General features: G+C 50.8%; 4 protein-coding genes across 4 annotated transcripts; 2 read left to right on the forward strand and 2 right to left on the reverse strand.

Annotated features, from left to right (window-relative positions):
- Nucleotides 1-444: 444 nt before the first annotated feature.
- BO66DRAFT_392551 (MSF1 domain protein) lies at nucleotides 445-1,311 on the reverse strand. Its single transcript, XM_025647544.1, has one exon. The coding sequence runs from the start codon at nucleotides 1,305-1,307 to the stop codon at nucleotides 513-515; it is 795 nt and encodes a 264-aa protein (XP_025503176.1). The 5' UTR covers nucleotides 1,308-1,311; the 3' UTR covers nucleotides 445-512.
- Nucleotides 1,312-1,989: 678 nt separating this feature from the next.
- Nucleotides 1,990-3,219, reverse strand: BO66DRAFT_392552 (aminodeoxychorismate lyase). Its single transcript, XM_025647545.1, has one exon. The coding sequence runs from the start codon at nucleotides 3,028-3,030 to the stop codon at nucleotides 2,215-2,217; it is 816 nt and encodes a 271-aa protein (XP_025503177.1). The 5' UTR covers nucleotides 3,031-3,219; the 3' UTR covers nucleotides 1,990-2,214.
- Nucleotides 3,220-3,591: 372 nt separating this feature from the next.
- Nucleotides 3,592-5,743, forward strand: tom70 (putative mitochondrial outer membrane translocase receptor (TOM70); the record flags this gene model as incomplete). Its single annotated transcript, XM_025649340.1, has 5 exons — nucleotides 3,592-3,907; nucleotides 3,955-4,061; nucleotides 4,133-4,904; nucleotides 4,960-5,433; nucleotides 5,493-5,743. 5 exons carry the CDS (start codon nucleotides 3,592-3,594, stop codon nucleotides 5,741-5,743), a joined length of 1,920 nt encoding a protein of 639 aa, XP_025503178.1.
- A 1,864-nt stretch (nucleotides 5,744-7,607) lies between these two features.
- Nucleotides 7,608-9,980, forward strand: BO66DRAFT_402326 (FHA domain protein; the record flags this gene model as incomplete). The annotated part of the gene is made up of 5 exons (XM_025648816.1): nucleotides 7,608-7,623; nucleotides 7,776-7,984; nucleotides 8,132-8,264; nucleotides 8,341-8,465; nucleotides 8,529-9,980. 5 exons carry the CDS (start codon nucleotides 7,608-7,610, stop codon nucleotides 9,978-9,980), a joined length of 1,935 nt encoding a protein of 644 aa, XP_025503179.1.
- Between the last annotated feature and the right edge of the window lie 2,114 nt (nucleotides 9,981-12,094).

Below are 12,094 nucleotides of genomic sequence, written 5' to 3' on the forward strand. Positions count from 1 at the left end.
GGAAGATGCTTGGATTATGCTACGTGAGGCTATCTGCGGAACTAGTCAAGGACCACCGAGGTAGACAGTAAGTAAGCAGCCTGGCAACTCCGTCAGAAAGTCTAGTTGGAGATCGACGAGCGTCCAGATGCTGCTGGGTAAAGGGCCATGCGGTGGGCGGTTCCTGGGGGCCTTGTCAAATGCGTAGAACTACTCATGTACAGTTAGTTCGACCTGGAGCTGAGCGCGAAGAATGACTCAAAGTTTATCAATATTGTACAGAATGTCTCTGGTGTAATCATTTCCTAGTATACACAGCACTTTTTCCCGTGTGCTTTCCGTGTTCTTTTCCCTTCCAAAAACGTGCTCGAATATGCTGGTGCAAAAAATAATCATGTGGGAGAGTGTCCTGGTAGTCGATATCAGTAAGAAAATACAAACAGAAACCCAAACGCCATAGCTCCACGCTGGAATGTCGAAAATATGTTTCTTGGAAGCGAATCGTCTTCACCCAACACTCAGACGCTTCGAAGTCAATGTTCATCATCTTCCCCGTTACCTCTGAGCCAAACGCGCTTCCACGGACCCTCCGGCCCGACAATGGCTTCCCGATCCTGGCGCATGCCCTCGAGGACACCGACAATACCACCGCTGCGCAGACGTTCCAGGACGACATTCATGCCTTGTTTACTCTTGAGGATAGCGTCACGGGTACGATTCAAGCCAATTAGCTCAATCGTGCGCTGGATGCCTGCCGTGGATAGTGACGTGAAGAAGCCTCTCTTGGGAGCCTCATCCTCGACCTCGACCACTTGATCACCGGCTTCTGCCTTTCTCCGGCCAAGTAACTTTCCTTGCCCGAATCGGGAGTGGAACGTGACCGTTGTCTTGACTGTTGTCTGTTCGCTCAACTTGGCGTCGAGGTGAAGCCCTTGAAGTCGGTCGAGAGCCCCCTCCAGCGGCTGACGTTGGTAGAATTGCTTTTCCACCACACTCAGGATCCCGGTCCACTCCATGTTGCGCGACTCAGTCCTCATCCAGCCTTCATTGACGTCAACGATGGTCGTTTCGAGGATGTAGCTCTGTCCGGAACTGTCCGAGCCGCCCATTCCCTTTGGCAGCAACTTCAGAATCCCCGACGGTACCTTAGACTTCTTGAGGTGCAGACGAATGGTGTGGAGGCGTTTCGTGTCCGGGTCGACATAACGGTCAATGACATCAGTGGTTAGAACATGGCGAGAGTACGGGTTAGGATAGCGGAGGAAGTAAGCCAGCGACACGGCTGGGAAGGAGTAGTCGTATGTAGAGACATTCTCGAAGAATTTCATTCTTGCAGCTGCTGATGCATACAGACGAATTGATTGAGGGGTGAATTTGATCTGAGAGATGATATGATAAGTTCGACTGATGGATGGGATGGATATATGGGATTGTGAATTGTGGGAGTTGGGCTGGGGGTGGCGTTGTGGTTGTGGGCGAGACTGCTTGTTAAGTTCCAACACAATCAGTAAGGTTTTGGGGATGATCAGCTCTCCATTCTGCTCAATCACCTTTCGCAGTGGCCGGACAAAACTGCCCGAACCTCCGGGACTGGGAAGAATTTCTGTCAGCTTCTAAGCTAAGCCTTTTTTAGAATGCGGGGATGCTGACTCATCTGCCCGCGCACCGTCAATCGTTGCATCATCTGATTCTCCCGCCTTGCCCAGCCAATCACACAGCCGGTGCTGGCGTATTGCGACCGTGCGATTTGCCTATGAAAATGGCGAGACTTACACCCCCCTCAGCGTCTCGAGCTGCATCTGTGTTCTACGCTATCAGGTGCCAGGTGTTGATTGGGAGACACGTTCAAAGCCCTCATACGACTGGTGCAGCGGCTGACGTCAATTACGAACTCCTTATTGGATGCAAAGAACCATCCATGATGGACTGCATCAATACCTCGTTTAACCCAAATGTACAGTATATACCCGGAACGCTAAGTACGCTGTACTCGAAAGCCGCTGGCACTGTGACCCATCTACCTCCTCTCTTCAATTGTATATGATGCCTCCCTTGACCCAAGATACTGGCCTCGCGAAGGAATTGCACCCTAAAGTATTCGTGGCTGCACTATAGCGCAGCATGGAAACGGTTCTATTTGCAGTTCTTTGGATAGACCAATTGAGTTTCACATCTGCAAATTATTTTGCTCATATGTGGACATTCTCGACGATTGTGTGATTCTAGGACTGCCCATCATCGTCTATTCAAGACAATTCTACCACGGATGAAGCCCCGGACACCGTTACTGAGCCAACACACTTCGCCATCGATCAATTCAGCAACTTCGATAATCTCCTCTGCACAGAACCCTTCAGCCAAGGCATATTGCCTTGTTGTGCCTGCATTACCACCACTTGAGAGGAGAGGCGTGACCCAGTCTGGCTCAGTATCACTCTCTAGGCTCTCGCCCTTACTTACGGGTCGCCTGCGCCGGAAGTAGGGTGTGGTGATGCTCCCTTCCATAACTTGACCCTCGGGATTTACAAGCAGTACCTCAGCCTGGTCTAACGGGGACATGATCCCCGCTCTGACCCGTGCAGCATTGTAGAAATCGCGAGCGGTAGTCTTGTGCCTCGTGAACGCGGACGGAGTTATATACCCTGTATCCACATAGATATTCCATAGGTTTGATTGTGTATGTTCTCGATTGGGGATGAGCATGTTCAATGGGTCAATCGATGCTGTCGGGTTGACCTCGACAGTGCAAGCTCCTGTGCGTTCGATGACAATCCGAATGCGCCAAGGTCTCGTCTTGTCCAAGATGTGAGCATCAAGGTATTCAGAGAGTTGGGTGAGATCTTTTTGTAGAAATGACAGAGCCTCCTTCCAACCGAAGCATTCTGCCGCATTACGAAGCCGTGCCTGATGGTAGGGAAGCAGGTAGTATGGCGTGCTGGAAGGGTGGAAATGTTTGTCCTTGGCTTTCTCAGTGCTCAAGCTTCGAAGCGCAGGATCATAGCGCAGAGACGATATGATTTGGAAGTCTCCTTCCAGCGAGGCGGAAGCCATTGACTGCATCCCTGGGGTGACCTGATCGATCGCGTGGTCCACCACTTCCGCCAGATCCTGCACTGTTAGTAGCTCTGGCTATGAACGGAAGTTTAGTGTTGCTGTGATGATAAATATTTTTTAGCACAGGTAGAACAATCAGTGTCTGGTGAGACCAGGAGCTTTCCTGGGAGCAATTTGCGCTCGAACAAGGAAGAAGAGAATGACGAAGATGTGGTGGTGGAGCGAACCAGGAGCTGACGGAGCATCCCCTTGCTGCGAGCGTGATTGGCCCATAGGAGCTCGGGAAGCCCGCTGCGTCGCCGGAACATCGCAACGCATAACTTTTCAAACCGCATCATCTCTCTCTCTCTCTCCTCGCTCTTTTCCATCTCCACCCTCCTCCCCAACGAAGCAAAGCAGTCATCCTGCCGACGAGCTCTTGCCCTGCACCCAGGACGGTCCGTCCCTCTCGCTATTGAACTCTTATCTGACCGCTGTCTCCAGCGCTAACTTCCCCTTCCCAGAATTATAGATAAAAAGAGACCAGACTAAGATAACGGGTTCCTCTGCCGGGTCATCATGTCGAGCGCATCACCATTGCCCCAGCCAACGAAGAACGTGGTTCTCGACACCACTTCCCTTCCCGCCTCTTCCTCAGCATCAGTATGGGATCGCATCTCAAAATGGGTGTCGGAGAACAAGGCTCTGGTCTACACCATCGCCGGTGTCGCTGTGGTTGTAACTAGTGCGGGTGTCGTCTACTACCTCTCCGATTCCGGTCGCCCTACCACGACTGCCGCCCCCACAGAAAAGAAGAAGAGCAAGAATCAGAGACGGAAGGAGAAGAAGAAGGCCGAGGAGGAAAAGAAGGCCAAGGCTGCCTCTGTCCAGGAGGGTATGTTCAGTCTAGTTGCATCCTCCGATCTCGGTCGACCCTCGAAGTACGGGCTAATGATGACCTCGCAGAACCGGCCGACAAGAAGACAGAAGAGCCTTCCGATGAGATTCCTGAGGTTGACGAGACTACTGTTGAGCAGTTGTCCGAGGAGGTGCGCGATTATCCTTTATGGTAAATGGTGGTTGAATACTCTTGCTGATTGTGTCCCCCTCAAATTTGCAGACAAGAAAGGCCTACGCTGCCAAACTGAAGGCTGCTGGAAACAAGGCATATGGCTCCAAGGACTACAACCGGGCCATTGAACTGTACGGCAAGGCCATCATTTGCAAGCCCGACCCCGTCTTTTACTCCAACCGTGCTGCCTGCTACAACGTTTTGTCCGAATGGGAGAAGGTCGTCGAGGACACCAGCGCCGCTCTCGCCATGGACAGCGAATATGTCAAGGCCCTGAACCGCCGCGCTATCGCATATGAGCACCTCGAGCAGTACAGCGAGGCTCTTCTCGACTTCACCGCCAGCTGCATTATCGACGGTTTCTCCAACGAGATCAGCCGCGTCGCCCTCGAGAGACTCCTGAAGAAGGTTGCTGAGAAGAAGGGCAAGGATATCCTCGAGGCCAAGGGCAAGAAGCTGCCTAGCCCCACTTTCGTGTCCAACTACCTTCAGAGCTTCCGCCCCAGGCCTCTTCCGGAAGGTCTCGACGAGTCCGCCGACCTGAGCGAAGAGTCTGGTAAGGGCCTTCTGCGCAAGGGTCTGATTGCCATGGCCAAGAAGACTGGGGATGGCTACGAGGAGGCTGCCACATCCTTTGAGAAAGCCCTCGAGGTTGGTGATCTCGGTGACTTCGAAGCCTTGGCCCTCAACATGAGAGCTACTTTCACTTACCTGGTCGGCAATGCCCAGGCTGCGCTGCTGGACCTAAACAAGAGTGTTGAGCTGCAGCCCTCTCTGGTGCAGAGCTACATCAAGCGTGCCAGCTTGCACCTGGAACTCGGTACGTGAATACAACTAAGGCTCTCCCCATTTGCATGTCTAATAACGTTATACAGGAAACAAGGATGCTGCCGCCGATGACTTCGAACTTGCCATTACCCACAACAAAGACGACCCTGATATCTACTACCACCGCGCCCAGCTCCACTTCATCCTTGGTGAGTTCGCAGAGGCCGCTAAAGATTACCAGAAGTCCATCGATCTCGACCGTACCTTTATCTACTCGCACATCCAGCTTGGTGTCACTCAGTACAAGATGGGATCTGTCGCTTCCGCCATGGCCACCTTCCGCAGATCCGTGAAGAACTTCGAGGATGTTCCGGATGTCTACAACTACTACGGTGAACTTCTCCTTGACCAGCAGAACTTCCAAGAGGCCATCGAGAAGTTCGACAAGGCCGTCGAGATGGAGAAGCAGAGCAAGCCCATGGGCATCAATGTTCTGCCCCTCATCAACAAGGCCCTTGCGCTGTTCCAGTGGAAGCATGACTTCCAGGAGGCCGAGAACCTCTGCCAGAAGGCCCTGATTAGTAAGTGCCACGGTAGACCATAATGCGCTGCGCCCACCTCGATACTAACTCCATGACAGTTGACCCCGAGTGCGACATTGCTGTGGGTACCATGGCCCAGCTGCTGTTGCAGCAGGGCAAGGTCTCCCAAGCCCTCAAGTACTTCGAGCGCGCTGCCGAACTCGCTCGTACGGAGGCCGAGATCATCAACGCTATCTCCTACGCCGAGGCCACTCGCACGCAGCTGGAGGTGCAAGAGAAGTACCCCCAACTTGCTGCCCGTTTGCAGGGCATGAGTGCCGGAGGTGGCTTCGGTGCCCCCGGTCTGTAAACCCGACCTATGATATGATCTCGACTTAATCGTCCTCCTCCACCTCCCCTCACCGTCGTTATCAACTTTTTCCGATCCACCGAGTGTTGTAGGCAATATCCGTGCCTGGTTGTGTCATCTTCTACCCTGGTTTTTTGAGGGTGTTTTTAGGGCGCCTGGACCACTCATCCACTGCGTGTATTTATTCTACGACTTGTGTTAATCTTTCTCCCCACTGATATACTGTGTATGGATCTCTTTTGTTGGGTGCTGCTCTTCCTTACTTTGCAATCGTGTGTCATTAAAGGATGTTCCTCGTATCGAGGCGGGTTTCCTATTCCCTATGAATGTCTGGTTGCGCACCGGGCTCTTTGTCAAGAAAGAATGGCCTGAAAGATGCCGTGCTTTGAAATGTTCTGCAGTGGGGGGGTATAACTGGTATGGCTGCGTGTCGATACTGCGGCTGGACGACTGTCGTAAGGGAGGCGGGTGAGAAGTGTACGACAATGTATAATAGTACTGTGCAAGAGGCAGGAGTAGCAGCAGGAAGAAGAAGGTGATGAAGAAAAGGACGAAGGATGTCACTAAGTTGTCATGAGTATTCTTGTTATCGTCGTGTGATTCGTAGGAGGTCGAAGGGATATTTTGGTATACACGATAGTCCGTAGAAGGGGCCGATAATTGCTATTGACAACGGTTGTAATCCTAAAGCTACCGGATCCAAACCTTGTATAGTAGGCGGTATGCCTTATGAAACTTTTATCTTCTGCACAATTACATACTGACAAGAATAACAAGAGGAATAGAAAAAGACTTCCTAATATGGAGTCCTAAGATTCAGTGTAGTTCTGAATAATGATTGATTTTGTACCACCGTTATTAATCCACTGTCTTCACCTCTCTTATATGACTTCTAATCAGTAATAATCTAACGTTTTCGAGTAAATAACACCCACAATATTGAAGTAAACTTAGCAGATCTGAAATCAATAATCATGACTACTCATGATTGAACACAACTATACTACAAGTAAGTAGCAATACTTTCGGCCGCTGAAAACTGTAATAATTCCTGATGTGATTCCCAATGTAAGAAGATTCCCCCTCAAGATGTTGTAAAGGTGCGGGCGGCGGGAGGTGGTCCCGACTCCCGGATAAGCCCCGGAATTCCCTCACTAGTCCCTCACTATGACTGTTCTTTCGTCCACCTGACGGGAAGCCCCCACTTATCCGCCTATCAGTGATCGCCCCTCTCCATCTCTCCCGTCATTATCCATTCAACTTATCGTCGTCGTTGTTGTTCAATACAGTACTACTGAGTGAGTACTTCGATGCTGTGCTGGTTCACCACTTGTTTCTAAACTGCTGGTCCTGGTATTCCGGTCCGTCAAATACCGGACTGCTTTGATCTTTCATTGTTGGTCCTGTACTAGCTGTCTGGGCTTCTCTTTTCTTTGCCTTCATCGCTCTCCTTCCCCTCTCCTACACCCCCCCCTCCTCGGTTTCCCCCTTCCCTACCTCATCAAACGAACTACATCAGTATTCTCGAATTCCCACCAAGCTCGCCGCCTACATCTCCTTGAAGCTTGGTGTGTACTTGATTGTTTCAGCCCGATCATCCCGTGGTGTCAGATCCATATTTCCTCCCTTCACGGCGACCGCCTTTTGACTGTCCTCGGGCTGCTGATTACATCGGGTAGGTGGTGGCCTGCTGCTGCCCCTCTTCAACCTACTCGAGTCTCCCGTCTTTCAACCCATCTTTGTCTCATCATCATCATCCTCCTCCTCTCTCACAACCCGATCTTAACACAGCCACTAGGACTACATTTATCTAGGCTGAATGATCGATAGCGCTGAGAGCGATCGGCTCTAGAAAACTGACATCATGCTCGTCTCAGAAGGTATGTGTTTACCTGGACTGGCTTACTCCTTCCCCGGCACATTAGTCAAGCTCACACAATCCACCTTCCGTAACCTCGCCGAGCTCGGATCTCAACGAGATCCGGAACACCCCAGAAACGAGAACTCCATGGCTGACTTATCGGTATCATAGCTGTTGTTGTTAACCTTCGTCCGCTGACTCCGATCGATGAGTTCCCATGCCGATCTCTCAAGTTTACACCTGATACTACCGATGTATGTATCGGGCGAGCGTCAAAGCGGGAGTCCAAGAACCTCGTTCCCTGCAAGGATAATGGGCTATTCGATTCGCGAGTCATGTCAAGAAACCATGCCCAACTGATAGTACGTCTGGATAAGAAGGTATGCGTCTCTTTGTTCGGTTGCATCTTGTATGGAAAGCATGCATCTCTCGAGCGTGTGTCTCTCGAGTGTGCGTCTCTTGAGCATGCGCCTCCTGAGCATCTGTATTAGCACCTGGGCAGCCTTCGCTAATGATTATTTGACTAGCTCGCCTATCTTCGAGATGGTGGATCAATGCACGGTACCTACGTAAACGGAAAGAAACTCGCCAGCGAGGAGGAACACCCGCTCAGTCAAGGGGATCTTATCACATTTGGCACAGAAGTGATTCGTGGTAAAGGTGAGTGGCCTCGCACAGGTCAACAAATTGCTCTGGCACTTTCATTCGGCGCAACTAACTCATCGTCGGCATCTAGATACGTTCCCACCGGTACAAGTACGTTGTGAACTTGACTGGCTTCATAAGCCTACACCCATGAATACGTTCTGTGTACCTGATGATGACGATGACAATGACGTCGAAACTGATAATGCTCCGGTGGTATGTCCGGCTGCAAGCTCTGATGAGGAAGACTCTATATTCCGCTCTGACTTTGATGATCAGTCGGTTGTGGAGGTCTCATCACCTTTTACCTCACCTTTGAAGAAGGATTCACCGAACATTACCCTTTATTCATCTGTCAACATGCTTGATAACAGTGACTGTGCTGCTCGCCACGGATCCCAAGATAGTCCCATTAACCTCGACTGTGATCCGGCTGAACAGCCTTTGGTGACTCCGCGGATGACCCCACCAGCGGCGATAAGTACCCTCGATGAGGAGCCTGGCGAGGGAGTTGCTCATCTGGATGTCTTTGTGGAAGAAACTGGTCTCGAGTCCTCTCTAGAATCCACTCCTGAAGGGAGTTCGGACTGGGAGGAGGATGATGATGATGATGATGTTTCCTACGGCGACGAAGAGGAGATACACTCGCAGTGCTCTTTGGACTCCGACATGGAAGAAGACTCATGCGTCTTTGACGATTATAAGACTATGAAGACTTCTCAGGTCCTCGGTATTCGTGATCTGATAGCGTCCGATTCCTCCTTCGACTTCGAGGGAGCAGCTCATCGACCGAATTCTGGGGTTGCCGAGCCTCGCTTCGATGACGAAAAGGGAAATGAGGTGTCACCCATTTTACCCAAGGCTATCCCGTCCGACTTGCCTGTCATTGAGCATACTTCCTCACAATCAATCTCTCACAATGTAAAACCAAGCGAAATCTTTCCTATCCAAGCGCCACAGTCATCAAATATGCTGCCGTTGTCCCTGTTGTGTCAACAAACACAGAACAGATTTCTCCCTAATTCTCTCATTGGACTCCAGCAGAATCCTCTGGCGTCTCCTGTCGATTGGCATCCTGGGAGTGTGTATCCGCTTCCTGTCCCAGCTCTCCCAAAGGTGACCTATTCTGATGGCCCCTTTGCCAATGAGCTTACTGCGGCAAATAGTACTGCAACTACTTGCGAAACCACCGAACCTACTGTCGCCAACCCGGCCACAGCTTTCCCAGTGAGCAAGGACGTTGAGCCGAGCGAGCAAGATATCTGGAGAACTGCCGTGGTCTCAGAGCAGCCGAGCACATCACAGTTGCCGCCATCGCAGAGTGCCATTCCCCCGCAAGATCCCGGTTCCAACGTACAAGAATCAAGGCCATTGAAAAGGAAGGCAGAGGCTATTGAAGAACCCCTGACCAATCCATCGCGGGAAATACAGGTTTTGGATTGTGGTCACAACGAGACAGACTCACTTGAGGCTCAGCCAAGGAAGCCATCGGAAAAGCAAGATATTATTCCGCGTTCTCTCCCAGACCTGGTCCCTACAAATGAGTCTACACCCGCCAGTCAAACTCCCAATGTTCCTACCAGCTCCGAACGACCTCTCAAACGAGCAAAGAAGTCAGCTGCCCGGAGCTTCGCCAGCCATGCTGCTACTGCTGCCCTGGGAGTTGCGATAGGTGCTCTCGGTACTATTGTCACGTTGGCCTCGCTTCCTCCCGACTACTTTTATGAATGAGCTTCTCGGTTCTGTGCGTTACGATTGTCGCTTCTTGCCACTGCCATCGATCTACCGCCTTCTGTCTCCCTTTCAACGCTTCCTATCCAGGAATGATCTGAGGTTCATTAGCAAACAACACTCAAAGGATGAGATAAAACCGGCAGATGTCAAGTTATTGATCAAGACACCAATGACAATCGTCACGGACCTCAATGAGTAGTCCCTGAGGTGCTGCGGAGGGCTTGGTGCTTTTATTTTGGTAACATGAAACGGATTGATGATTTCCTTAAACGCTTACGAATTACAGTGTGTGGCGTTGTCGGCATTCTCGAATCGAGACTGGATTATCCGGTCATCCTAGCTTGTTTTCGGCTGAACTTCTTGTTGCTCAGGGCCATACTCATTTTTTGTTCTTTGCTTTGCTTTTCAACTGATTAACGCCAGGTTACAGTCATAACTACCTATTTACCCTGAGCCGAATGTAACTAGTGCTTCGGCAGATAATCCAAGCCAGTCTTCTTTTGTCATGATGGATGGCTATTCCGTGTGACCCTCTGGAGGTCAAGCCAACTAAATTCCTTCAATTTAATTCAATTCAATTCAAGCTCTATCAACTTGGGGAGCCCACCGAGTACGGCTAGCTGTGGAGCTGCTTCTTCGAAGCCAAGAGCCTGGCGGTACACCATGAGGCCCCTAAATACCCTTAATAATCAAGAAGCAACGCATAGTTATTCCTTGCAAACGTATAGAATGACGGCTCCGCGGCCGCCCTTGGTCCCAAATGGATTGAATAGACATGTAGATTGGGGCTGAAACATGCCTTACTCCTAGCCTGAGGGACCAGAGATCATCAAGTTGCCTTGTTCTCGCACTGCTGCCCTTATTTGACCTCGATATCACCTTCCAAGTTCGCACGGAATTGCAGACATGGGTAGTTGTCTAGCGTCCGGCTTGTCGGAACACTTGGGCCAAAGTCAGCTGATTGCGCATTTGTTTCTTCCTCCGACTGGAGCGGCTGAATCTCGCTTTGTGCAACTCTCGGCCCAGCAACATCATCAACTCCCGCAGCACTTTCGAGGCTAGCTGGATTCTGCTTCACTCCCCTGGCCTACTTTCGCTTCCCCTTCGATGAAGCGACATCCAAATATTACAACTGACTGTCTTGCCTTGAGCCAGCCTAGATAACAATGGCTATGATGAATGATCCCCTGGTTCAAGTCAGATCCAAGGCCAGCGCGTGATTCCTGTCGGGTACTTGCATGCCGCTAACCATTTCTTCCCTACTAGACAAGCCTATCACCATCCCCGATTGCTGTCTACTATGCAAGCCACATTCTTTTTTTCCTGTGGACCGCTTCGAATGAAAAGTCTACGTAGCATGGAGCTTATGGTCCCCACATGGGCGGTGCTGGATCGATGACAAACGCTGTCAATTTATCGTCCCGATGTGACTATTTCTACGGCGCTTTGGCGCTCCCTTTTCGCATCCTTGGCCCATGCTTCTTCCAAGTCACTTGCTGTTCCAGCGTCCTCATCGATTCCCTTCTTCGGAGGAACAGATTGACCTAAGACAACATGGATTTGCCAAGCTCGTCACTTGCTGCGTCATACCGTTCTTTTCTCAACATGGTCCTGTTTCATATCATGATCAAGGATGCCACAGAACATGTGACCAATCCGCAGATACGTAATCTCCCCAGCCAGGCTGAATTAACACGTCATTGGTCGACAATTTGGGGGGAAAGAGGATTGGTTCGCCCGGGGGTAAAAAGAAAAAGTGCCTTAGGCACTGACTAATGAGTAGAGCAGCGATTGCAGCGGTTATTTCGCGATTGATTCTCCAGGCCTCATTGTGCGATCGGATACTTGCAGGCCCAGGGAATTAACCTCCCGACATGAGATACAACCGTGTCGCAACCTACTAGGTACAGTACTATCAGATCATCTGATGACCACATTACCCTACGCCGTTCCGTTTCTCTCCCCCGCTATGGCCACGGGTCGAGTATCCCGGCTATATCAGAGAACTATTGCCTTGGCCAAACTCTCTGCGGCTCAAACTCTACTGTGGGGTTGCTGTGGTATTCTGTTCGATGAAGAGCACTGTGCCATGATTTCCGAGGATGTGTAGC

This window comes from Aspergillus aculeatinus (genome assembly GCF_003184765.1).
Source record: "Aspergillus aculeatinus CBS 121060 unplaced genomic scaffold BO66scaffold_29, whole genome shotgun sequence".
Taxonomy (NCBI): domain Eukaryota; kingdom Fungi; phylum Ascomycota; class Eurotiomycetes; order Eurotiales; family Aspergillaceae; genus Aspergillus; species Aspergillus aculeatinus.

Excerpts from the sequence above, each read along its gene's own strand:
- BO66DRAFT_392552 (XM_025647545.1), bottom strand. The coding sequence starts at position 3,030 with ATGGCTTCCGCCTCGCTGGAAGGAGACTTCCAAATCATATCGTCTCTG.
- BO66DRAFT_392551 (XM_025647544.1), bottom strand. The coding sequence starts at position 1,307 with ATGAAATTCTTCGAGAATGTCTCTACATACGACTACTCCTTCCCAGCC.